Consider the following 27,544-nt stretch of genomic DNA (forward strand, 5'->3'; position numbering starts at 1 on the left):
TTGCGATGTCCGCTTTGATGCGGCTGAAAGCCTGGCAAGCCTCTGTCGACAGCGGGAAAGTCGTGGTCTGTATTAGGGGGCGGGCCTTGTCTGCGTACTGGGGGACCCACTGGGCGTAGTATGAAAAGAACCCCAGGCAGCGTTTCAGGGCTTTTGGGCAGTGCGGGAGGGGAAATTCCATGAGTGCGCGCATACGTTCGGGGTCGGGGCCTATTATCCCATTGCGCACTATGTAGTCCAGAATGGCTAGCCGATCGGTGCTAAAAACGCACTTGTCCTCATTGTACGTGAGGTTCAAGGCTTTGGCAGTCTGGAGGAATTTTTGGAGGTTGGCGTCGTGGTCCTGCTGATCGTGGCCGCAGATGGTTACATTGTCGAGGTACGGGAACGTGGCCCGTAACCCATGTTGATCAACCATTCGGTCCATTTCCCGTTGGAAGACCGAGACGCCGTTTGTGATGCCAAAAGGGACCCTTAGGAAGTGGTATAATCGCCCGTCTGCCTCGAAGGCTGTGTACTTGCGGTCACTTGGGCGGATGGGGAGCTGATGGTAGGCGGACTTGAGGTCCACGGTGGAGAAGACTTTATACTGGGCAATCCGATTGACCATGTCGGATATGCGGGGGAGAGGGTACGCGTCTAGTTGTGTGTACCTGTTGATGGTCTGGCTATAGTCAATGACCATCCTTTGTTTCTCCCCTGTCTTCACTACTACCACCTGCGCTCTCCAGGGACTATTGCTGGCCTGGATTATGCCCTCCTTTAGTAGCCGCTGGACTTCGGAGCGAATGAAGGTCCGGTCCTGGGCGCTGTACCGTCTGCTCCTAGTGGCGACGGGTTTGCAATCCGGGGTGAGGTTCGCAAACAAGGACGGGGGTTGCACCTTGAGGGTGGCGAGGCCGCAGATAGTGAGTGGGGGTATGGGGCCGCCGAATTTAAACGTAAGGCTCTGTAGGTTACATTGAAAATCTAAGCCCAGCAAGGTGGGGGCACAGAGTTGGGGAAGGACGTTAAGTTTGTAGTTTTTGAATTCCCTCCCCTGTACCGTTAGGGTAACTATGCAGAATCCCTGGATCTGTACGGAGTGGGATCCTGCAGCTAGGCAAATCTTTTGTGCGCTGGGGTAGGTAGTTAAGGAACAGCGTCTTACCGTGTCGGGATGTATAAAACTTTCCGTGCTCCCGGAGTCGACTAGGCATGGCGTCTCGTGGCCGTTAATTAGGACCGTTGTCGTCGTCGTCTGGAGAGTCCGGGGCCGAGCCTGATCGAGTGTAACCGAAGCGAGCCGTGGTTGTAGTAGTGGGGTGGGGTCCGTTGTTGCCGTCCAAGATGACGTCGGGGATGGATAAAATGGCCGCCCCCATACCTCGCCCGTAGATGAGGGGTCACAAGATGGCGTCGGGGGTGGACAAAATGGCCGCCCCCATGCGTCGTACAGGTCGGGGGCGGTCCAAGATGGCGGGGCCCCTCCTCCCCTCGTGGTGGTCGGGACCCAAAATGGCGGCGTCTGCGGGTCGCACATTGAGTGCTGGGGGGTCTGGGGGGCGCTAGGACCGCGCGGAGTTCCCGGGCCGCGGGCGCTAGGACCGCGCGGAGTTCCTTTGGTGCGAGCGCCAGGGCCGCGGGCGCTAGGACCGCGCGGAGCTCCCTCGCTGGGGACCGCGGTGTTCGGGGCCAAGGCATCAGTACTGCGAGCGCTGGGACCGTGAGGAGGTCCCTCGCCGGGGACGGAGATCGGGGTCCAGGTAAGTTGTATTGCCGGCGGGTCAGGCGTGGGGCACGGGACGGGGGTGAGGGACCAGGTCGGCGGCGCTGGCGGGTCAGGCGTGGGGCGCGGGACGGGGGCGAGGGCCCAGGTCGGCGGCGCTGGCGGGTCAGGCGTGGGGCGCGGGACGGGGGCGAGGGCCCAGGTCGGCGGCTCCGGCGGGTCAGGCGTGGGGCGCGGGACGGGGGCGAGGGCCCAGGTCGGCGGCTCCGGCGGGTCAGGCGTGGGGCGCGGGACGGGGGCGAGGGCCCAGGTCGGCGGCGCTGGCGGGTCAGTCGTGGGGCCGCGAGCGCTGGCACCGCGCGGAGCTCCCTCACCGGGGACAGCGGTGGTCGGGGCCCAGGTAGGCGGCGCCGGCGGGTCAGGCGTGGGGCGCGGGAGGGGGTGAGGGTGGCGTTCGGGACGCGAAAAACCCCTTCCTCTCCGTGGAGAGTGTTGGCCGGCACCCAAATCGGTAGCGCCAGCGGCGGGTCATACATGGGCTGCGGGGAGGGGGGTTGGGGAGCGTAGGCGGCGTGCAGGGCTCCCAGTTCTCCCGGGGCCGCGGTGGTCGGGACCCAAAATGGCGGCGCCTGGGGGTCGCACATGGCGTGCTGGGGGGGTTGGGAGGCATAGACTGCCTGTAGGGCTCCCTGTTCTCCCGGGACGGCGGCGACCACGCGGGATCGGCACACCACCACATAGTGGCCCTTTTTCCCGCAGCTTTTGCAGATGGCTGCGCGGGCCGGACAGCGTTGTCGGGGGTGCTTCGCCTGGCCGCAGAAATAACAGCGGGCGCCCCCGGTGCGACTCGGCGTTTGGACTGCGCAAGCCTGTGGGGTGTCCGGGGGGGGGGGGGTAGGGGGTTTGCCGCGGCGGGTACGTACGGGGCCCAATGGCCTGCCGCGCGGTCGGGGCCGTAGGCGCGGGTATTACGCGCGGCTACGTCCAGCGAGGCTGCCAGGGCCCGTGCCTCTGAGAGTCCTCGTGACTCTTTTTCTAGAAGTTTTTGGCGGATTTGGGAGGATTGTATACCTGCAACAAAAGCATCGCGCATTAACATGTCCGTGTGTTCGTTTGCGTTCACCGACGGGCAGCTGCAGGCTCGTCCCAAAATCAGCAGCGCGGCGTAGAACTCGTCCATCGATTCTCCGGGAGTGTAAGGTTTTCGGGCAATTCGGCCCTTTTGGAGAAACTCAGAGACTGTAAACCGACTTTCCAGCCAAGGGAACAGAACCAGTTTTCCCAGCAGGCTTGGCCCGCTGAGCTGAGTAGGGACATAAATACATAAATATTTCCAAAACACCCCCCGAGGAGCTACAAGGAAGAAGGAGCCAGACAACAAGATAACATCAAAACACAGACAAAGGGGCACGGGAATACACAGGAGGCTTGCATGCAAGCAGGACAATGGGATGGTCATAGCCCCATGCAAATGTAAATGACCTGGCCTCCACCAGAGCAGAATCCAATTAACACCCCATCAACATAGCGAGGTGAGAATAGCAGCCATCTCCGGAGCAGCTGGAAGACACTGAAATTCTCCACAGAAGAGCCTAACCTCGTTAAACTAGAAATCAGACTGTCTGAGTCCAGCATATTGCGCTGGAAAAGCCCCTAGAAAATCAGCAGGAGCTACCGGCAGAAAAACCAAGTTGGAGGCGGACCTGGGGGAGGTACTCCAATCTTGACAGAAGCTGCCGGCAGAAACTCACTGAAAGAAGGGGGCGGAGCCAGCGCCAAATTCAAATCGCGCAGGTCTGCCTAGCTGGAAGAAGCGGACCTGCAAGGAATACCCGGAAACATAAAGCTCTGACCGGCTCAAAGGGGGCGGGATCAGCGGGAACTTTAAAAACCTACCTTTTCAATGCAAAAGGGGCTGGCCGATCACAGAACAAAGCCAGGTATAACTATATAAAAGGGGCTGTGTTTTCGAGCAGGGGCTCTTCGTTCTTGGCTCGACCTCTGCACCCCTGACTTGACCTCTGCAGCCTGTGACCGTAAGTACCCTGCAGCAGCTTACGAAACTCCCTTGACTTTAATAGTGGTTGAGGCTTTGGGGAAGGGAACTTGTTTTGTGCCTTGTGATATTGTTAAAAACTGTGTAATCATAAGAATTTTCGTTGTGTCCGCTATATTACCTTTGAATAGACTTAGTGTGTATTAGAGCATAAGATTTTATTGTGTTTCTTCTGTTGATGATTTTGACCTGGGTTTTGCAATAAACCTTGATTTGATGATAATTGGAGTCGTTTAAATTCTTCAATCTTTCACCAGCGATCTCTGACCAAGTCATTGTTAAAATACTCCTCACCTTAATTCCGGGTTCAAGAATCGAGGGTCATCTTGAGCGATTCACTCAGGACAGACTGCTGGTTAGGAAATAAACAGCAGTGTCCTATTCTCTCTCTTGGGAAAGCTACTCTAGTGGAGTAGGAACCGGGTGGGTGTTGTACCACCGGCAAGAGAGAGAATCACCTGGGTATTGGTAGGGGTCTGGAGATCTGTGTGCTATAAGTCTCAGGCTGTCGGTTAGGAATAAACGGCAGGCTTGAATCAGTGCTCTCTTCAGTGGAAGTGTCCCAGTGCGACATCCCCTGGCCTCTGAAGTTTCAGTGCCAGCTGGAGAGAGACACACACAGATATTCAAACCCCAGATATCGGCCCAGTAGTGGAGTAGCGGAGATGGCACCCTCTACAGGAGCTTGCCGTCTCGTCGCGAGCTGGCAGCGAGCGTAGATTTGGTTAACTGGGCGAACGTAGAGACTTCTCAGTGCTGCGAACGCCGTCTGGAAATCGCGGGTGTCTTCAATGAGGGTGAAAATCTCCGTGCTCACCCTCGAGTGCAGGACCTGCAGTTTTTGTTCATCTGAGACTCGGCCTGTGGTCGATGTGATGTAGGCCTCGAAGCAAGTCTGCCAGTGTTTGAAGGCTGCTGCTGCATTCACTGCGTGGGGGCTGATCCTCAGGCATTCTGGAATGATCCTGAGCTCCATAGTCCTTTTTAGGCACGCTTAATAAATTGTGGCGCACAAAGACTCCGTGAGACAAATAGAGTGAAGTCGATGAGGCTTTATTAAGCGTGTCTGTTCCCCAGCAGCCCGATAGTAAACTGGCCTGCGGGGGAAGACACCGGCTTCTTATACTTCGCCTCCAGGGCGGAGTATGAGGTCAACGGCCAACCAGGACCCGGGATCTGTCAGCCAATGACATTAGGGCTTCCAGTCCCACATGACCCCCAATACATACTACCACAGTCTACTATGTACATAAGGTGTATTTTACAATGGGGAGCTCCGCTTTTCTCATCCCCATTCTCCTGCCTTCTCCCCATAACCCCTGATCCCCTTATTAACCAAGAACCTATCTATCTCTGTCTTAAAGACACTCAGTGATTTGGCCTCCACAGCCTTCTGCGGCAAAGAGTTCCACAGACTCACCACCCTCTGGCTGAAGAAATTCCTCCTCATCTCTGTTTGAAAGGATCGTCCCTTTAGTCTGAGATGGTGTCCTCTGCTTCTAGCTTTTCCTACAAGTGGAAACATCCTCTCCACGTCCACTCTATCCAGGCCTCGCAGAATCCTGCACGTTTCAATAAGATCCCCCCTCATCCTTCTAAACTCCAAAGAGTACAGACCCAGAGTCCTCAACCGTTTCTCATACGACAAGCTCTTCATTCCAGGGATCATTCTTGTGAACCTCCTCTGGACCCTTTCCAAGGCCAGCACATCCTTCCTTAGATACAGGCCCCAAAACTGCTCACAATACTCCAAATGGCATCTGACCAGAGCCTTATACAGCCTCAGAAGTACATCCCTGGTCTGGTATTCTAGCCCTCTCGACGTGAATGAAATGAAAATCGCTTATTGTCACAAATAGGCTTCAAATTAAGTTACTGTGAAAAGCCCCTAGTCGCCACAGTCAGGCGCCTGTTCGGGGAGGCTTGTACAGGAATGCTAACATTAGAGAGATAGCAGTTGCTATCTCACTGGCTCTACAATCAACTCTCGAACACCTCACCAACAAGGACACCTACGTCAGACTGCTGTTCATCGACTACAGCTCCGCCTTCAACACCATTATCCCGACAAGACTAATAACCAAACTCCGCAATCCTGGACATGCCCCTCCCTGTGCAGCTGGATCCTCGACTTCCTCACCAACAGACCGCAATCTGTCAGGATAGGTAACAACACTCCCTCCACATAGTCCTCAACACCAGGGCCCCGCAAGGATGTGTGCTCAGTCTTCTACTGTACTCCCTGTACACACACGGACTGTGTGGCAAGATTTAACTCCAACTCAATCTATAAGTTTGCGGATGTTACGACTGTGGTGGGCCGTATCTCAAACAACAACGAACCAGACTACAGGAGGGAGATAAATCACTTGGTTGCATGGTGTACCGAAAACAACCTCTCTCTAAATGTTGGAAAGACCAAGGAACTGATCATCGACTTCAGGAAGCGCAGCACGATACACACTCCCGTCTGCATCAATGGCTCCGAAGCGGAGATGGTCGATAGTTTTAAGTTCCTGAGGGTCACCATCACCAACAGTCTGTCCTGGTCCACTCACGTTGATGCAACAGTCTAGAAAGCCCAACAACGTCTCTACTTCCTACGGAAACTGAAGAAATTCGGCATGTCTGCATCGACTCTCACAAACTTCTACAGATGTGCCATAGAGAGCATCCTATCCGGCTGCATCACAGCCTGGTATGGCAACTGCTCGGTCCAAGATCGCAAGAAACTGCAGAGTGTGGTGAACTCAGCCCAACGCATCACACAAGCTTGCATTCCCCACCATTGATTCTGCATACACCTCCCGCTGCCTCAGGAAGGCAGACAGCATTATCAGAGACCCCTCCCACCCAGGCATTGCCTTCTTCCAGACCCTTCCATCAGGCAGAAGGTACAGAAGTCTGAAGACCCGCACCTCCAGACATAGGAACAGCTTCTTCCCCACAGCTACCAGACTCCTCAACGACTCCCCCTCGGACTGATCTGTTCCCTGGAAGAACACTATTCACCACGCCCTATGCTGCGCTTGTTTGACCCCTTGTTCCGCACTGTAACCAATCACTGATTGTCGATGTACCATTTGTCAATGTACTCTGTGGGTTATTCTTTTGTCTACTATGTACTTACTGTGTACGTTCCCTTGGCCGCAGACAAATACTTTTCACTGTACTTCAGTACATGTGACAATAAATATCAATCAATCAATCAATATTTCCATTTGCCTTCCTAGCAGCTGACTGAACCTGTACGTTAACCTGAAGAGAATCGTGAACAAGGACTCCCAAGTCGCTTACTGCTTCTGATTTCCTCAGCATTTCCCCATTTAGAAAATAGTCTGTGCCTAAATTCCTCCTTCCAAAGTGCATAACCTCACACTTTTCCACATTGTATTTCATTTGCCACTTCATTGCCCACTCTCCTAGCCTGTCCAAATCCTTCTGCAGCCCCCTTGCTTCCTCAATACAACAGTGTATGGTCCATTAACAGTTTCCCATTCCACAGATGGCGCAGACACATCGGAGATTTCCCGAGATTGTTTTTATTTGAAAACTATGGAAGTGCTACTTGTGCAAAATGCCACCTCTCCAATGAAATGTGAAAAGGTGTTGTGTGCTTTTTCATAGCTTCATTAAAGATTACACAGCAGTATCAGCAGGAATGTGAGGAGTGCTCCCCTGCTTCCTGGTCAATACCACCTTGGTGTATTGTGGGATCTTGATTTGCCAAATTGCCGTCAGCTGGTCAGGGCAGTGAGGAAATCAAAGGGATGAGTTTGTCACAGTGAGATCTCAACATTTCTCCAATCTCACACACGCATTGAGGTGACATCACTGTCGACCCGAGCTCACAGCTGAGGTCACAATCCCCTCCACCACACCCAGCCTGTCCCCAAACTCAACATCTCATCAATCATTTCCTCCCTGTGTATCCAATCAGTCTGAGCTATATCTCAGCGGACAATCTAGGGCTCAACACAAAATTCCACGGTGAGAAAGCAGGGAGATATCTGTACAATCGTGATCAGACAACTCAGAAAGCTTTACTCTGTGTCTAACCCCGTGCTGTACCTGTCCTGGGAGTGTTTGATGGGGACAGTGTAGAGGGAGCTTTACTCTGTGTCTAACCCCGTGCTGTACCTGTCCTGGGAGTGTTTGATGGGGACAGTGTAGAGGGAGCTTTACTCTGTATCTAACCCCGTGCTGTACCTGTCCTGGGAGTATTTGATGGGGACAGTGTAGAGGGAGCTTTACTCTGTATCTAACCCCGTGCTGTACCTGTCCTGGGAGTGTTTGATGGGGACAGTGTAGAGGAAGCTTTACTCTGCATCTAACCCCGTGCTGTACCTGTCCTGGGAGTGTTTGATGGGGTCAGTGTAGAGGGAGCTTTACTCTGTATCTAACCCCGTGCTGTACCTGTCCTGCGAGTGTTTGATCGGGACAGTGTAGAGGGAGGGCTACTCTCTATCTAACCCCGTGCTGTACCTGTCCTGGGAGTGTTTGATGGGGACAGTGTAGAGGGAGCTTTACTCTGTATCTAACCCCGTGCTGTACCTGTCATGGGAGTGTTTGATGGGGTCAGGGTAGAGGGAGCTTTACTCTGTATCTAACCCCGTGCTGTACCTGTCCTGCGAGTGTTTGATGGGGTCAGTGTAGAGGGAGCTTTACTCTGTATCTAACCCCGACTGTACCTGTCCTGGGAGTGTTTGATGGGGACAGTGTAGAGGGAGCTTTACTCTGTATCTAACCCCGTGCTGTACCTGTCCTGGGAGTGTTTGATGGGGGACAGTGTAGAGGGAGGGCTACTCTGTATCTAACCCCGTGCTGTACCTGTCCTGGGAGTGTTTGATGGGGACAGTGTAGAGGGAGCTTTACTCTGTATCTAACCCCGCGCTGTACCTGTCCTGGGAGTGTTTGATGGGGTCAGGGTAGAGGGAGCTTTACTCTGTATCTAACCCCGTGCTGTACCTGTCCTGCGAGTGTTTGATGGGGTCAGTGTAGAGGGAGCTTTACTCTGTACCTAACCCCGACTGTATCTGTCCTGGGAGTGTTTGATGGGGACAGTGTAGAGGGAGCTTTACTCTGTATCTAACCCCGTGCTGTATCTGTCCTGGGAGTGTTTGATGGGGGACTGTGTAGAGGGAGGGCTACTCTGTATCTAACCCCGTGCTGTACCTGTCCTGGGAGTGTTTGACGGGGACAGTGTAGAGGGAGCTTTACTCTGTATCTAACCCCGTGCTGTATCTGTCCTGGGAGTGTTTGATGGGGCAGTGTCGAGGGAGATTTACTCTGTATCGAACCCCGTGCTGTACCTGTCCTGCGAGTGTTTGATGGGGCAGTGTCGAGGGAGCTTTACTCTGTATCTAACCCCGTGCTGTACCTGTCCTGGGAGTGTTTGATGGAGACAGTGTAGAGAGAGCTTTACTCTGTATCTAACCCCGTGCTGTACCTGTCCTGGGAGTGTTTGATGGGGACAGTGTAGAGGGAGCTTTACTCTGTATCTAACCCCGTGCTGTACCTGTCCTGGGAGTGTTTGATGGGGACAGTGTAGAGGGAGCTTTACTCTGTATCTAACCCTGTGCTGTACCTGTCCTGGGAGTGTTTGATGGGGACAGTGTAGAGGGATCTTTACTCTGTGTCTAACCCCGTGCTGTACCTGTCCTGGGAGTGTTTGATGGGGACAGTGTAGAAGGAGCTTTACTCTGTATCTAACCCCGTGCTGTAGCTGTCCTGGGAGTGTTTGATGGGGACAGTGTAGAGGGAGCTTTACTCTGTATCTAACCCCGTGCTGTACCTGTCCTGGGAGTGTTTGATGGGTACAGTGTCGAGGGAGCTTTACTCTGTATCTAACCCTGCGCTGTAACTGTCCTGGGAGTGTTTGATGGGGACAGTGTAGAGGGAGCTTTACTCTCTATCTAACCCTGTGCTGTACCTGTCCTGGGAGTGTTTGATGGGGACAGTGTGGAGGGAGCTTTACTCTGTATCTAACCCCGTGCTGTACCTGTCCTGGGAGTGTTTGATGGGGTCAGTGTAGAGGGAGCTTTACTCTGTATCTAACCCCGTGCTGTACCTGTCCTGGGGGTGTTTGATGGGGACAGTGTGGAGGGAGCTTTACTCTGTATCTAACCCCGTGCTGTACCTGTCCTGGGAGTGTTTGATGGGGTCAGTGAAGAGGGAGCTTTACTCTGTATCTAACCCCGTGCTGTACCTGTCCTGGGGGTGTTTGATGGGGACAGTGTAGAGGGAGCTTTACTCTGTATCTAACCCCGTGCTGTACCTGTCCTGGGAGTGTTTGATGGGGACAGTGTAGAGGGAGCTTTACTCTGTATCTAACCCCGTGTTGTACCTGTCCTGGGAATGTTTGGCAGGGACAGTGTAGAGGGAGCTTTACTCTGGATCTAACCCTGTGCAGTACCTGTCCTGGGAGTGTTTGATGCGGACAGTGTAGAGGGAGATTTACTCTGTATCTAACCCCGTGCTGTACCTCTCCTGGGAGTGTTTGATGCGGACAGTGTAGAGGGAGCTTTACTCTGTATCTAACCCCGTGTTGTACCTGTCCTGGGAGTGTTTGATGGTGACAGTGTAGAGGGAGCTTTACTCTGTACCTAACCCCGTGATGTACCTGTCCTGGGAGTGTTTGATGGGGACAGCGTAGAGGGAGCTTTACTCGGTATCTAACCCCGTGCTGTACCTGTCCTGGGAGTGTTTGATGGGGACAGTGGAGAGGGAGCTTTACTCTGTATCTAACCCCGTGCTGTACCTGTCCTGCGAGTGTTTGATGGGGACAGTGTAGAGGGAGCTTTACTCTGTATCTAACCCTGTGCTGTACCTGTCCTGGGAGTGTTTGATGGGGACAGCGTAGAGCGAGCTTTACTCGGTATCTAACCCCGTGCTGTACCTGTCCTGGGAGTGTTTGATGGGGACAGTGTCGAGGGAGCTTTAGTCTGTATCTAACCCCGTGCTGTACCTGTCCTGGGAGTGTTTGATGGGGACAGTGAAGAGGGAGATTTACTCTGTATCTAACCCCGTGCTGTACCTGTCCTGGGAGTGTTTGATGGGGACAGTGTCGAGGGAGCTTTACTCTGTATCTAACCCCGTGCTGTACCTGTCCTGGGAGTGTTTGGTGGGGACAGTGTAGAGGGAGCTTTACTCTCTATCTAACCCCGTGCTGTACCTGTCCTGGGAGTGTTTGATGGGGACAGTGTAGAGGGAGCTTTACTCTGTATCTAACTCCGTGCTGTACCTGTCCTGGGAGTGTTTGATGGGGACAGTGTAGCGGGAGCTTTACTCTGTATCTAACCCCGTGCTGTACCTGTCCTGGGAGTGTTTGATGGGGACAGTGTAGAGGGAGCTTTACTCTGTATCTAACCCCGTGCTGTACCTGTCCTGGGAGTGTTTGATGGGGACAGTGTCGAGGGATCTTTACTCTGTCTAACCCCGTGCTGTACCTGTCCTGGGAGTGTTTGATGGGGACAGTGTAGAAGGAGCTTTACTCTGTATCTAACCCCGTGCTGTACCTGTCCTGGGAGTGATTGATGGGGACAGTGTAGAGGGGGCTTTACTCTGTATCTAACCCCGTGCTGTACCTGTCCTGGGAGTGTTTGATGGGGACAGTGTAGAGGGAGCTTTACTCTGTATCTAACCCCGTGCTGTACCTGTTCTGGGAGTGTTTGATGGGGACAGTGTAGAGGGAGCTTTACTCTGTGTCTAACCCCGTGCTGCCCCTGTCCTGGGAGTGTTTGATGGGGACAGTATAGAGGGAGCTTTACTCTGTATCTAACCCCGTGCTGTACCTGTCCTGGGAGTGTTTGATGGGGACAGTGTAGAGGGAGCTTTACACTGTATCTAACCCCGTGCTGTACCTGTCCTGGGAGTGTTTGATGGGGACAGTGTAGAGGGAGCTTTACTCTGTATCTAACCCTACGCTGTACCTGTCCTGGGAGTGTTTGATGGGGACAGTGTAGAGGGAGCTTTACTCTCTATCTAACCCTGTGCTGTACCTGTCCTGGGAGTGTTTGATGGGGACAGTGTGGAGGGAGCTTTACTCTGTATCTAACCCCGTGCTGTACCTGTCCTGTGAGTGTTTGATGGGGTCAGTGTAGAGGGAGCTTTACTCTGTATCTAACCCCGTGCTGTACCTGTCCTGGGAGTGTTTGATGGGGACAGTGTAGAGGGAGCTTTACTCTGTATCTAACCCCGTGCTGTACCTGTCCTGGGAGTGTTTGATGGGGACAGTGTAGAGGGAGCTTTACTCTGTATCTAACCCCGTGTTGTACCTGTCCTGGGAATGTTTGACAGGGACAGTGTAGAGGGAGCTTTACTCTGGATCTAACCCTGTGCAGTACCTGTCCTGGGAGTGTTTTATGCGGACAGTGTAGAGGGAGATTTACTCTGTATCTAACCCCGTGCTGTACCTCTCCTGGGAGTGTTTGATGCGGACAGTGTAGAGGGAGCTTTACTCTGTATCTAACCCCGTGTTGTACCTGTCCTGGGAGTGTTTGATGGTGACAGTGTAGAGGGAGCTTTACTCTGTATCTAACCCCGTGCTGTACCTGTCCTGGGAGTGTTTGATGCGGACAGCGTAGAGGGAGCTTTACTCGGTATCTAACCCCGTGCTGTACCTGTCCTGGGAGTGTTTGATGGGGACAGTGTAGAGGGAGCTTTACTCTGTATCTAACCCCGTGCTGTACCTGTCCTGGGAGTGTTTGATGGGGACAGTGTGGAGGGAGCTTTACTCTGTATCTAACCCTGTGCTGTACCTGTCCTGGGAGTGTTTGATGGGGACAGCGTAGAGGGAGCTTTACTCAGTATCTAACCCCGTGCTGTACCTGTCCTGGGAGTGTTTGATGGGGACAGTGTCGAGGGAGCTTTAGTCTGTATCTAACCCCGTGCTGTACCTGTCCTGGGAGTGTTTGATGGGGACAGTGTAGAGGGAGCTTTACTCTGTATCTAACTCCGTGCTGTACCTGTCCTGGGAGTGTTTGATGGGGACAGTGTAAGAGGGAGCTTTACTCTGTATCTAACCCTGTGCTGTACCTGTCCTGGGAGTGTTTGATGGGGACAGTGTAGAGGGAGCTTTACACTGTATCTAACCCCGTGCTGTACCTGTCCTGGGAGCGTTTGATGGGGACAGTGTAGAGGGAGCTTTACTCTGTATCTAACCCCGTGCTGTACCTGTCCTGGGAGTGTTTGATGGGGACAGTGTAGAGGGAGCTTTACTCTGTATCTAGCCCCGTGCTGTACCTGTCCTGGGAGTGTTTGATGGGGACAGTGTAGCGGGAGCTTTACTCTGTATCTAACCCCGAGCTGTACCTGTCCTGGGAGTGTTTGATGGGGACAGTGTAGCGGGAGCTTTACACTGTATCTAACCCCGTGCTGTACCTGTCCTGGGAGTGTTTGATGGGGACATTGTAGAGGGAGCTTTACTCTGTATCTAACCCCGTGCTGTACCTGTCCTGGGAGTGTCTGATGGGGACAGTGTAGAGGGAGCTTTACTCTGTATCTGACCCCGTGCTGTACCTGTCCTGGGAGTGTTTGATGGGGACAGTGTAGAGGGAGCTTTACTCTGTATCTAACCCCGTGCTGTATCTGTCCTGGGAGTGTTTGATGGGGACAGTGTAGAGGGAGCTTTACTCTGTATCTAACCCGTGCTGTACCTGTCCTGGGAGTGTTTGATGGGGACAGTGTAGAGGGAGCTTTACTCTGTATCTAACCCCGTGCTGTACCTGTTAGGGGAGTGTTTGACTTCTTTAATCTGCTCATTTGAATTCCTTGTCCCTATTTCTGTAACTTTTGTTTTTTTTGTGACTGAACTACTTTCTGATTATTTTGCTTCAATTGTGAAGCTGAAGAGTGGAAAATTTGCTAAATTTGTAGCAAGGCGTGGCACACTGCACCATGTGACGGACACGGCATAGCTGGTGTATGAGGACTGCCCAGTGGGGCAGACGGCTTCCTGCGCCAGCATGGGGAACCCTGTTCCTGGCGCAGTGCCCCGACACAGAGTCACCCGCTGCGATCAGCAATGCCCATCACTGGACACGGGCGGGAGCAATTGGGGAATTTGCCATTGCGACGTCTCGACAATGTTCTGATTATGGATGTTCAACTCTGAGCCTTCTATGCTCCAGGGAAAAATGTCCCAGGCCATCCAGCCTCTCCTTACAACGCAGAGGTTGAAGAGCCCTCGGAGAGGCCTGTTATCCACGTGAACGGTGAAGCGATGCCTGTAGACTCATTGATGGAATTTCTTGACCCCGAATACCACAGCTAAACCCTCATTCTCGATCTGGGCATATTGCTTCTCTGCGACCGGCACCATTCCTGAGGCGAAGGCGAGGGGACGTTCAGAACCGTCGTCCATGGTGTGGGCCAGCTCGGGCCCGAGGCTGCAGGGACAAGCGTCGTTGGTCAACGGGATTGGCCGGGCTGGGTCGAAGTGGGTTGACAGTCGTGATGAGAAGAGGTGTTGTTTCATGGCGATGAATGCTGCCTGCTGCTCTCACCCCCAATCCCAGTGTTACCCCTTTGTCAACAGATGCTGGAGGGGGCGGCTAAAATCATGGCCAGGTTCTGGAGGAACTTTTCACAATATTCCAAAATTACTGGAGAGAATTCTTCGAGACAGGATCTACTCTCATTTGGAAACAAGTGAATGTATTAGCGAAAGGCAGCACGGTTTTGTGAAGGGGAGGTCATGTCTCACTAACTTGATAGAGTTTTTCGAGGAGGTCACTAAGATGATTGATGCAGGTAGGGCAGTGGATGTTGCCTTTATGGACTTCAGTAAGGCCTTTGACAAGGTCCCTCATGGTAGACTGGTACAAAAGGTGAAGTCACACGGGATCAGGGGTGAGCTGGCAAGGTGGATACAGAACTGGCTAGGTCATAGAAGGCAGAGAGTAGCAATGGAAGGATGCTTTTCTAATTGGAGGGCTGTGACCAGTGGTGTTCCGCAGGGATCAGTGCTGGGACCTTTGCTCTTTGTAGTATATATAAATGATTTGGAGGAAAATGTAACTGGTCTGATTAGTAAGTTTGCAGACGACACAAAGGTTGGTGGAATTGCGGATAGCGATGAGGACTGTCAGAGGATTCAGCAGGATTTAGATCGTTTGGAGACTTGGGCGGAGAGATGGCAGATGGAGTTTAATCCGGACAAATGTGAGGTAATGCATTTTGGAAGGTCTAATGCAGGTAGGGAATATACAGTGAATGGTAGAACCCGCAAGAGTATTGAAAGTCAAAGAGATCTAGGTGTACAGGTCCACAGGTCACTGACAGGGGCAACACAGGTGGAGAAGGTAGTCAAGAAGGCATACGGCATGCTTGCCTTCATTGGCCGGGGCATTGAGTATAAGAATTGGCAAGTCATGTTGCAGCTGTACAGAACCTTAGTTAGGCCACACTTGGAGTATAGTGTTAAATTCTGGTCGCCACACTACCAGAAGGATGTGGAGGCTTTAGAGAGGGTGCAGAAGAGATTTACCAGAATGTTGCCTGGTATGGAGGGCATTAGATATGAGGAGCGGTTGAATAAACTCGGTTTGTTCTCACTGGAACGAAGGAGGTTGAGGGGAGACCTGATAGAGGTCTACAAAATTATGAGGGGCATAGACGGAGTGGATAGTCAGAGGTTTTTCCCCAGGGTAGAGGGGTCAATTACTCGGGGGCATAGGTTTAAGGTGCGAGGGGCAAGGTTTAGAGGAGATGTGCAGGGTACGTTTTTCACACAGAGGGTAGTGGGTGCCTGGAACTTGTTACCGGAGGAGGTGGTGGAAGCAGCACATTAGCAACATTTAAGAGGCATCTGGATGGGTCCATGAATGGGGAGGAAATAGAGGGATACGGACCGGGTAAGGGCAGATGTTTTTCTTTTAGTTGGGGCATCATGGTCGGCACGGGCTTGGAGGGCCGAAGGGCCTGTTCCTGTGCTGTACGTTTCTTTGTTCTAAGATTTTGTATTGCCAGTGGTTCCCTCGTATAAGTTGGTGTCCAACAGGGTCAGTGATTGAAGGCCACACTGTGCAGGGAGATCTGGCGGCAGTCTCGGTGCGGCCGCGCAGTGTAACTGCTGGTAGGTGCTGTCGTTATCTTCCATAGAGAGCCCTGTCATGGCGGTAGCGCCTGGTGGGTCAGGGGGCGGGTAGATCTGCACAGCGCCTCATGTTCCCTTGGTCTCCGCGTTCTTTTGCAGCCCCCACTGGTTGTTGGTCGTATTCCTGTTGCTGCTAGTTCGGGAGAGTAAGTCCGGCGGCATTCCCAGCCTCTATTACAGCGGCCTGTGCTCCTCCGGTAGATGTCCCACCGCCAGGGGCTGCCCTACCCACTTCTTGCTGAGTGTGATGGCCGTTAGTTTCGGGGCCCCAGTCTGAGTACCCCATTCCCTGGAGTCCTGGACCCCTTGCTTGGCGCTGTCTCAGCAAATGGCTCTCTCCTCCGTGCGGGGCAGGTCCAGGCGGGCCTCAGCTAGTAATTTCCGTTGCGTGGCCGCCTCACGGATTCCACACACTAAGCGGTCCTGGAGTGCCTCCTTTAATGTTGCTCCGAATTTACAAGTCTCAGCCAGTGCCTGAGCAGCCGTGTGGAACCGGACGCGGCGCACAATGAGTGGTGGTTTGGAGTCAAAATCCGCCCCCCCGCTGGGGTCGCCAGGATGGCGAACGGCGGGAACCTGGGTCTGGGTGAGGCAGGCTCTTTATCACACTGTAGGCGTGCCCTCCGCAGGCCGTTAGCAAAACTACAGCTTGTCTCTCATCGCCGGTCATCGCATTTATTCGAAAAAATCTTGCATTCGTTCCGCATATTGCCCCAAATCATCGGCATCTGCGTTAAAAGGTTCCAGTATTCCGATACACGGCATTTCGGCGGTTAGTAGTAGGGCCTCCCAAGGCCTCCTGGGATCTTGATGAGATAAGTCGGGTGCGCAGCAACTGGTGCCGACGTCAGCTCCACTGAATCCTCATCGCCAGTGTTGGACCCGCTGGTTAGCAGAAAGCAGAAATGATAAGTAGAAATTAATGGATTATTACAACAAAAACAGAAAATCTCAGCAAGCCTGGCAACGATTGTGGAGCGAGAGAGGGGAGCTAACCTGTTGAGTCTGGATGACTGTTTGTCAAAGCTGGCAAAGGTTTATTACAATGCAATTCAAAATACGCTTCCACTCCCCTCAGGGCCTCCTTCCGCGACCTACACCCAGGGCAGGGATTTTATGCAAGTAGGAATTCTCCTTGCTTAGCGGAAGCCCCGCCCCCTTAAAGGGTAAGTTCATATTCCGGGGAGGTCATGGGAAACCGTAGAATCATAGAATTTACAGTGCAGAAGGAGGCCATTCGGCCCATCGAGTCTGCACCGGCCCTTGGAAAGAGCACCCTACTTAAACCCACACCTCCATCCTACCCCCGTAACCCAGTAACCCCAACTAACATTTTGATCACTGAGGGATAATTTAGTGTGTCCAATCCACCTAACCTGCACATCTTTGGAGTGTGGGAGGAAACCGGAGCACCCGGAGGAAACCCACGCACACACGGGGAGGACGTGCAAACTCCGCACAGACAGTGACCCAAGCCGGGAATCGAACCTGGGACCCTGGAGCTGTGAAGCAACAGTGCTAACCACTGTGTCACCATACCGCCCTCTACTATATGGTCATGATCCTGAGAACTCCATTGGGTTACAACACCCCTCATAATTTTATACATTTCAATCAGGTCCTCCCTCAGTCTCCTCTGCTTCATGGAAAACAACCCCAGTCTATTGAGGGGTTCCCGGAAAAATAGCAGCTCGAGGCCGAGGTCTTTGTTCCTGAATCCTTGAATACTTTATCTGATACTTTATCGCTGGAGTTCAGAAGAATGAGGAGGAATTTCATAGAAACCTATAAAATTCTAACTGGACTGGACGGGGTAGATGCAGGAAGGATGTTCCCGATGGTGGGGGGGACTGGACAGGGTCGATGCAGGAAGGATGTTCCCGATGGTGGGGGGGACTGGACAGGGTCGATGCAGGAAGGATGTTCCCGATGGTGGGGGGGACTGGACAGGGTAGATGCAGGAAGGATGTTCCCGATGGTGGGGGGGGACTGGACAGGGTCGATGCAGGAAGGATGTTCCTGATGGTGGGGGGGACTGGACAGGGTCGATGCAGGAAGGATGTTCCCGATGGTGGGGGGGACTGGACAGGGTGGATGCAGGAAGGATGTTCCTGATGGTGGGGGGGGACTGGACAGGGTCGATGCAGGAAGGATGTTCCTGATGGTGGGGGGGACTGGACAGGGTCGATGCAGGAAGGATGTTCCCGATGGTGGGGGGGACTGGACAGGGTAGATGCAGGAAGGAAGTTCCTGATGGTGGGGGGGACTGGACAGGGTCGATGCAGGAAGGATGTTCCCAATGGTGGGGGGGACTGGACAGGGTGGATGCAGGAAGGATGTTCCTGATGGTGGGGGGGACTGGACAGGGTAGATGCAGGAAGGATGTTCCTGATGGTGGGGGGGACTGGACAGGGTGGATGCAGGAAGGATGATCCCGATGGTGGGGGTGGGACTGGACAGGGTGGATGCAGGAAGGATGATCCCGATGGTGGGGGGGGACTGGACAGGGTCGATGCAGGAAGGATGTTCCTGATGGTGGGGGGGACTGGACAGGGTGGATGCAGGAAGGATGTTCCCGATGGTGGGGGGGGGACTGGACAGGGTCGATGCAGGAAGGATGTTCCCGATGGTGGGGGGGACTGGACAGGGTGGATGCAGGAAGGATGTTCCCGATGGTGGGGGGGGACTGGACAGGGTGGATGCAGGAAGGATGATCCCGATGGTGGGGGGGGACTGGACAGGGTAGATGCAGGAAGGATGTTCCCGATGGTGGGGGGGACTGGACAGGGTAGATGCAGGAAGGATGTTCCCGATGGTGGGGGTGTCCAGAACCAGGGGGCACAGTCTGAGGATACGGGGGAGACCATTTCGGACCGAGATGAGGAGACATTTCTTCACCCAGAGAGTGGTCGGCCTGTGGAATTCACTCCCACAGGAAGTAGTTGAGGCCAAAACATTGTTTGTTTTCAAGTTGCAGTTGAATGTCGCACTGAGGGTGAAGGGGAACACAGGTTAAGGGGGGGGTGGGGGGTAGTGGGATTAGGCTATTGAGTTGGACGATCAGCCATGATCATAGTGAATGGGGGAGCAGGCTCGAGGGGCCGAAAGGCCTCCTCCTGCTCCTATGTTTTTCTATGTTTCTAAATCATTCATACAAACCACAAACAGCAAGAGCCCAACACTGATCCCCGCGGGACCCCAACACTGATCCCTGCGGGACCCCAACACTGATCCCTGCGGGACCCCAACACTGATCGCTGCGGGACCCGAACACTGATCCCTGCGGGACCCCAACACTGATCCCTGCGGGACCCCAACACTGATCCCTGCGGGACCCCAACACTGATCCCCGCGGGACCCCAACACTGATCCCTGCGGGACCCCAACACTGATCCCTGCGGGACCCCAACACTGATCCCTGCCGGACCCCAACACTGATCCCTGCGGGACCCAAACACTGATCCCTGCGGGACCCCAACACTGACCCCTGCGGGACCCCAACACTGATCCCCGCGGGACCCCAACACTGACCCCTGCGGGACCCCAACACTGACCCCTGCGGGACCCCAACACTGATCCCTGCGGGACCCCAACACTGATCCCTGCGGGACCCCAACACTGATCCCTGTGGGACCCCAACACTGATCCCTGCAGGACCCCAACACTGATCCCCGCGGGACCCCAACACTGACCCCTGCGGGACCCCAACACTGATCCCTGCCGGACCCCAACACTGATCCCTGCGGGACCCCAAAACTGATCCCCGCCGGACCCCAACACTGATCCCGCGGGACCCCAACACTGATCCCCGCGGGACCCCAACACTGACCCCTGCGGGACCCCAACCCTGACCCCTGTGGGACCCCAACACTGATCCCCGCGGGACCCCAACACTGATCCCTGCCGGACCCCAACACTGATCCCCGCGGGACCACAACGCTGACCCCTGCGGGACCCCAACACTGATCCTTGCCGGACCCCAACACTGACCCCTGCGGGACCCCAACACTGATCCCCGCGGGACCCCAACACTGACCCCTGCGGGACCCCAACACTGATCCCTGCGGGACCCCAACACTGATCCCTACGGGACCCCAACACTGAACCCTGCGGGACCCCAACACTGATCCCTGCGGGACCCCAACACTGACCCCTGCGGGACCCCAACACTGATCCCTGCCGGACCCCAACACTGACCCCTGCGGGACCCCAACCCTGACCCCTGCGGGACCCCAACACTGACCCCTGCGGGACCCCAACACTGATCCCCGCGGGACCCCAACACTGATCTCTGCGGGACCCAGACACTGACCCCTGCGGGACCCCAACACTGATCCCTGCGGGACCCCAACACTGACCCCTGCGGGACCCCAACACTGACCCCTGCGGGACCCCAACACTGATCCCTGCCGGACCCCAACACTGATCCCTGCGGGACCCCAACACTGATCCCCGCGGGACCCCAACACTGATCCCTGCCGGACCCCAACACTGATCCCCGCGGGACCCCAACACTGATCCCTGCGGGACCCCAACACTGATCCCTGCCGGACCCCAACACTGACCCCTGTGGGACCCCAACACTGATCCCTGCCGGACCCCAACACTGACCCCTGCGGGACCCCAACACTGATCCCTGCCGGACCCCAACACTGATCCCTGCGGGACCCCAACACTGACCCCTGCGGGACCCCAACACTGATCCCTGCGGGACCCCAACTCTGATCCCTGCCGTCCCCAACACTGATCCCCGCGGGACCCCAACACTGATCCCTGCGGGACCCCAACACTGATCCCTGCCGGACCCCAACACTGACCCCTGTGGGACCCCAACACTGATCCCTGCCGGACCCCAACACTGACCCCTGCGGGACCCCAACACTGATCCCTGCCGGACCCCAACACTGATCCCTGCGGGACCCCAACACTGATCCCTGCCGGACCCCAACACTGATCCCCGCGGGACCCCAACACTGATCCCTGCGGGACCCCAACACTGACCCATGCGGGACCCCAACACTGATCCCTGCGGGACCCCAACACTGATCCCTGCGAGACCCCAACACTGAACCCTGCGGGACCCCAACACTGATCCCTGCGGGACCCCAACACTGATCCCTGCCGGACCCCAACATTGATCCCTGCGGGACCCCAACACTGATCCCTGCCGGACCCCAACACTGATCCCCGCGGGACCCCAACACTGATCCCCACGGGACCCCAACACTGATCCCTGCGGGACCCCAACACTGATCCCCGCGGGACCCCAACACTGATCCCTGCGGGGCCCAACACTGATCCCCGCCGGACCCCAACACTGACCCCTGCGGGACCCCAACACTGATCCCTGCGGGACCCCAACACTGATCCCTGTGGGACCCCAACACTGATCCCTGCGGGACCCCAACACTGATCCCCGCGGGACCCCAACACTGATCCCTGCCGGACCCCAACACTGATCCCCGCGGGACACCAACACTGATCCCTGCGGAACCCCAACACTGACCCCTGCGGAACCCCAACACTGATCCCTGCCGGACCCCAACACTGATCCCTGCCGGACCCCAACACTGATCCCCGCGGGACCCCAACGCTGACCCCTGCGGGACCCCAACACTGATCCTTGCCGGACCCCAACACTGACCCCTGCGGGACCCCAACACTGATCCCCGCGGGACCCCAACACTGACCCCTGCGGGACCCCAACACTGATCCCTGCGGGACCCCAACACTGATCCCTACGGGACCCCAACACTGAACCCTGCGGGACCCCAACACTGATCCCTGCGGGACCCCAACACTGACCCCTGCGGGACCCCAACACTGATCCCTGCCGGACCCCAACACTGACCCCTGCGGGACCCCAACCCTGACCCCTGCGGGACCCCAACACTGACCCCTGCGGGACCCCAACACTGATCCCCGCGGGACCCCAACACTGATCTCTGCGGGACCCAGACACTGACCCCTGCGGGACCCCAACACTGATCCCTGCGGGACCCCAACACTGACCCCTGCGGGACCCCAACACTGACCCCTGCGGGACCCCAACACTGATCCCTGCCGGACCCCAACACTGATCCCTGCGGGACCCCAACACTGATCCCCGCGGGACCCCAACACTGATCCCTGCCGGACCCCAACACTGATCCCCGCGGGACCCCAACACTGATCCCTGCGGGACCCCAACACTGATCCCTGCCGGACCCCAACACTGACCCCTGTGGGACCCCAACACTGATCCCTGCCGGACCCCAACACTGACCCCTGCGGGACCCCAACACTGATCCCTGCCGGACCCCAACACTGATCCCTGCGGGACCCCAACACTGACCCCTGCGGGACCCCAACACTGATCCCTGCGGGACCCCAACTCTGATCCCTGCCGTCCCCAACACTGATCCCCGCGGGACCCCAACACTGATCCCTGCGGGACCCCAACACTGATCCCTGCCGGACCCCAACACTGACCCCTGTGGGACCCCAACACTGATCCCTGCCGGACCCCAACACTGACCCCTGCGGGACCCCAACACTGATCCCTGCCGGACCCCAACACTGATCCCTGCGGGACCCCAACACTGATCCCTGCCGGACCCTAACACTGATCCCCGCGGGACCCCAACACTGATCCCTGCGGGACCCCAACACTGACCCCTGCGGGACCCCAACACTGATCCCTGCGGGACCCCAACACTGATCCCTGCGAGACCCCAACACTGAACCCTGCGGGACCCCAACACTGATCCCTGCGGGACCCCAACACTGATCCCTGCCGGACCCCAACATTGATCCCTGCGGGACCCCAACACTGATCCCTGCCGGACCCCAACACTGATCCCCGCGGGACCCCAACACTGATCCCCGCGGGACCCCAACACTGATCCCTGCGGGACCCCAACACTGATCCCCGCGGGACCCCAACACTGATCCCTGCGGGGCCCAACACTGATCCCCGCCGGACCCCAACACTGACCCCTGCGGGACCCCAACACTGATCCCTGTGGGACCCCAACACTGACCCCTGCGGAACCCCAACACTGATCCCTGCCGGACCCCAACACTGATCCCTGCCGGACCCCAACACTGATCCCCGCGGGACCCCAACACTGACCCCTGCGGAACCCCAACACTGATCCCTGCCGGACCCCAACACTGATCCCTGCGGGACCCCAACACTGATCCCCGCGGGACCCCAACACTGATCCCTGCGGGACCCCAACACTGACCCCTGCGGGACCCCAACACTGATCCCTGCGGGACCCCAACACTGATCCCTGCGGGACCCCAACACTGATCCCTGCGAGACCCCAACACTGATCCCTGCGGGACCCCAACACTGATCCCTGCGGGACCCCACTGGACACAGGCTTCCAGTCAGAGAAACACCCCTCGACCATCACCCTCTGCTTCCTGCCACTCAGCCAATTCTGCATCCAATTTGCCAAATTTCCTTGGATCCCGTGGGCTCTTACCGTCGCTACCGTCTCCCACGTGGCACCTTATCAAAAGCCTTGCTGTATTCCAAGTAAACTCCATCAAATGTACTCCCCTCATCTAAACACCTGGTCACCTCTTCTGAAAACTCAGTCAAGTTGGTCAGAAATGACCTCCCCTGAACAAAACCATGCTGGGGGCTCGGTGGCGCAGTGGTTAGCACTGCTGCCTTACGGCGCCGAGGTCCCAGGTTCGATCCCGGCCCCGGGTCACTGTCCGTGTGGAGTTTGCACATTCTCCCCGTGTTTGCGTGGGTTTCGCCCCCACAACCTAAAGATGTGCCGGCTGGGTGGATTGGCCACGCTAAATTGCCCCTTCATTGGGAAAAATTAATTGTGTACTCTAAGTTTTAAAAAAAACCATGCTGACTGTCCCTGGTTAAACCTGCCTCTCCAAACGCAGGTTTGGTTTGGTGCAAAAATCAGACGGTGTGGTCATTGTCACAGTGAGGTTTGTGGGATTTGCTGCGCACACGTTGCCTGCTGCTTCCCACATTACAACAGTGACTTTCCGTCAGAAATGCTGAATGGGCTTTGAAAAACAGGAGCCAGTGTGTGTGTGGCCTTATTGAGAAACTGCTTTTAATGAGAGGTGTCCCTGCTTTGCTTCAGGTGACAATGAGTACGCGCAACGCTGTTCTCTCCGAGGAGAGTCTGTCGTGTCCGGTGTGTCTGGAAATATTTAAGAACCCTGTCACCATTGCCTGTGGACATAACTTCTGCATGGATTGCATCCGGAGCTGCTGGGACGAGGACACCGACTCGGACACCTGTAAATGCCCAGAATGCCGGCAGGATTTCAGACCACGCCCACCACTGGCCAAGAACATTGTCCTGTGCAAGATTGTGGAGAGGATGGTGAAGCCGGGCGTGGAGGGTTCCCCCGACACTGTGGCAGCTCCGGGCGAGGTCCCCTGCGACTTCTGCACCGACAACAAGCTGAGGGCCATCAAGTCGTGTGTGGTGTGCATGGCTTCCTTCTGTGAAACCCACCTCCGCTCCCACTATGAGGACACGGTGTTCCGGCACCATCAACTGGAAGACCAGGTCAGAGACTTTGGGAAGAGACGCTGTCCGGAGCACGGCCGAGCTCTGGAGTTTTACTGTCGAACTAACCAATCCTGTCTGTGCAGCGTCTGTGCCATCAAAGGACATCGCGACCACGACACGGTGACGGTGGAGGAGGAAGTCGCTGAGATCAAGGTACAGCCGCAGATCACAGATCAAAATAGCAATGGGACAAGGCAGCTTGAGGCAGGACAGCGAGGCAGAGGTCAGAGCGAGTGAGGGAGGATGGAGGGAGTGAGGGAGGATGGAGGGAGTTCAGAGGGAGTGAGGGAGGATGGAAGGAGCTCGGAGGGAGTGAGGGAGGATGGAAGGAGCTCAGAGGGAGTGAGGGAGGATGGAGGGAGTGAGGGAGGAGTGAGGGAGGATGGAGGGAGTGAGGGAGGAGTGAGGGAGGGAGGGAGCTCAGAGGGAGTGAGGGAGCATGGAGGGAGTTCAGAGGGAGTGAGGATGGAGGGAGTAAGGGACGATGGAGGGAGTTCAGAGGGAGTGAGGATGGAGGGAGCTCGGAGGGAGTGAGGGAGGATGGAGGGAGCTCGGAGGGAGTGAGGGAGGATGGAAGGAGCTCAGAGGGAGTGAGGGAGGATGGAGGGAGTGAGGGAGGAGGGAGGAAGCTCAGAGGGAGTGAAGAAGGATGGAGGGAGTGAGGGAGGATGGAAGGAGTTAAGAGGGAGTGAGGGAGGATGGAGGGAGTGAGGGAGGATGGAAGGAGTTCAGAGGGAATGAGCAAAGATGGAGGGAGTTCAGAGGGAGGATGGAAGGAGTTCAGAGGGAGTTCAGAGGGAGTGAGGCAGTTCAGAGGGAGTGAGGCAGTTCAGAGGGAGTGAGGGAGGATGGAAGGAGTTCAGAGGGAGTGAGGATGGAGGGAGTCCAATTTTAATTAAATTCAAATTGCACCATCTGCCCTGGTGGGATTCGGACCCGGGCCCGCAGAGCAGTACTCTGGGCCTCTGGGTCACTGGTCCAGTGAAAATACCACACCCCCACTGCCTGACCAGGAGTGCTCAGAGGGAGAAATTATCCGCTGTCTTCTCCTACTGCCGAGCTTTGGCCTCCAAACAGATGCAAAATCTTTATTCTATCTGCACAGAACCACATTGAGGAAAGGCAGGTTGAACTGGAGAGAGATCGACAGATCACCACAGGAGAGATGGGCAAACTGAGACACAGCGTCGAACTGTTTGACGTAGGTACATGTGTGAGTGAGAGACAGGCTGGGTGTGAGGGTGATCAGCAAATGGGGATATGCTGGGTGACGGTACTCTGGGTGGGGGTTTGGTGGGTGATGGTGAGCTGGGTGGGGGTTTGGTGGGTGATGGTGAGCTGGGTGGGGGTTTGGTGGGTGAGGGTGAGCTGGGCGGGGGTTTGGTGGGTGATGGTGAGCTGGGTGCGGGTTTGGTGGGTGAGGGTGAGCTGGGCGGGGGTTTGGTGGGTGAGGGTGAGCTGGGTGGGGGTTTGGTGGGTGATGGTGAGCTGGGTGGGGGTTTGGTGGGTGAGGGTGAGCTGGGCGAGGGTTTGGTGGGTGAGAGTGAGCTGGGTGGGGTTTGGTGGGTGAGGATGAGCTGGGTGGGGGTTTGGTGGGTGATGGTGAGCTGGGTAGGGGTTTGGTGGGTGAGGGTGAGCTGGGTGGGGGTTTGATGGGTGAGGGTGAGCTGGGTGGGGGTTTGATGGGTGACGGTGAGCTGGGTGGGGATCGGTGGGTGAGGGTGAGCTGGGTGGGGTTTGGTGGGTGATGGTGAGCTGGGTGGGGGATTGGTGGGTGACGGTGAGCTGGGTGGGGGTTTGGTGGGTGAGGGTGAGCTGGGTGGGGTTTGGTGGGTGAGGGTGAGCTGGGTGGGGGTTTGGTGGGTGATGGTGAGCTGGGTGGGGGTTTGGTGGGTGAGGGTGAGCTGGGTGGGGATTGGTGGGTGACGGTGAGCTGGGTGGGGGTTTGGTGGGTGAGGGTGAGCTGGGTGGGGTTTGGTGGGTGAGGGTGAGCTGGGTGGGGGTTTGGTGGGTGAGGGTGAGCTGGGTGGGGGTTTGGTGGGTGAGGGTGAGCTGGGTGGGGGTTTGGTGGGTGATGGTGAGCTGGGTGGGGATTTGATGGGTGAGGGTGAGCTGGGTGGGGGTTTGGTGGGTGATGGTGAGCTGGGTGGGGGTTTGGTGGGTGAGGGTGAGCTGGGTGGGGTTTGGTGGGTGAGGGTGAGCTGGGTGGGGTTTGGTGGGTGATGGTGAGCTGGGTGGGGGTTTGGTGGGTGAGGGTGAGCTGGGTGGGGGTTTGGTGGGTGATGGTGAGCTGGGTGGGGGTTTGGTGGGTGAGGGTGAGCTGGGTGGGGGTTTGGTGGGTGATGGTGAGCTGGGTGGGGGTTTGGTGGGTGAGGGTGAGCTGGGTGGGGGTTTGGTGGGTGAGGGTGAGCTGGGTGGGGGTTTGGTGGGTGATGGTGAGCTGGGTGGGGGTTTGGTGGGTGCCGGTGAGCTGGGTGGGTATTCGGTGAGTGAGGGTGAGCTGGGTGGGGTTTGGTGGGTGAGGGTGAGCTGGGTGGGGTTTGGTGGGTGAGGGTGAGCTGGGTGGGGGTTTGGTGGGTGAGGGTGAGCTGGGCGGGGGTTTGGTGGGTGAGGGTGAGCTGGGTGGGGTTTGGTGGTTGTGGGTGAGCTGGGTGGGAGTTTGGTGGGTGATGGTGAGCTGGGTGGGGGTTTGGTGGGTGAGGGTGAGCTGGGTGGGGGTTTGGTGGGTGAGGGTGAGCTGTGTGGGGGTTTGGTGGGTGAGGGTGAGCTGGGTGGGGGTTTGGTGGGTGATGGTGAGCTGGGTGGGGGTTTGGTGGGTGAGGGTGAGCTGTGTGGGGGTTTGGTGGGTGAGGGTGAGCTGGGTGGGGGTTTGGTGGGTGATGGTGAGCTGGGTGGGGGTTTGGTGGGTGAGGGTGAGCTGTGTGGGGGTTTGGTGGGTGAGGGTGAGCTGGGTGGGGGTTTAGTGAGTGAGGGTGAGCTGGGTGGGGTTTGGTGGGTGACGGTACTCTGGGTGTTATCTGGTCTGTTACTGGATTAACCTGCAGTTATTCTGCTCAGCTGTAACAATATCATTCTCTAAGTGGATGGGAAGACCCCAGAATATAACCCTGGCTCATAAAGAACGAGGGCGGGATTCT

At 56.2% G+C, this 27,544-nt stretch overlaps 1 protein-coding gene across 2 annotated transcripts in view; it reads left to right on the forward strand.

Annotated features, from left to right (window-relative positions):
• The first annotated feature begins 7,691 nt into the window (after positions 1 to 7,691).
• LOC140428753 (E3 ubiquitin/ISG15 ligase TRIM25-like) overlaps positions 7,692 to 27,544 on the forward strand; it is a 481,100-nt gene continuing 461,247 nt past the window's right edge. For both annotated transcript variants that reach the window (XM_072515463.1, XM_072515462.1), the window contains exons 1-3: positions 7,692 to 7,754; positions 23,970 to 24,560; positions 25,513 to 25,608. In XM_072515463.1, coding sequence (XP_072371564.1) covers positions 23,976 to 24,560; positions 25,513 to 25,608 — 681 coding nt within the window. In that variant the 5' untranslated portion in view covers positions 7,692 to 7,754; positions 23,970 to 23,975. The remainder of the gene's footprint in view (positions 7,755 to 23,969; positions 24,561 to 25,512; positions 25,609 to 27,544) is intronic.

The sequence above is a fragment of the Scyliorhinus torazame genome, chromosome 1 (genome assembly GCF_047496885.1).
Source record: "Scyliorhinus torazame isolate Kashiwa2021f chromosome 1, sScyTor2.1, whole genome shotgun sequence".
Lineage (NCBI taxonomy): Eukaryota > Metazoa > Chordata > Chondrichthyes > Carcharhiniformes > Scyliorhinidae > Scyliorhinus > Scyliorhinus torazame.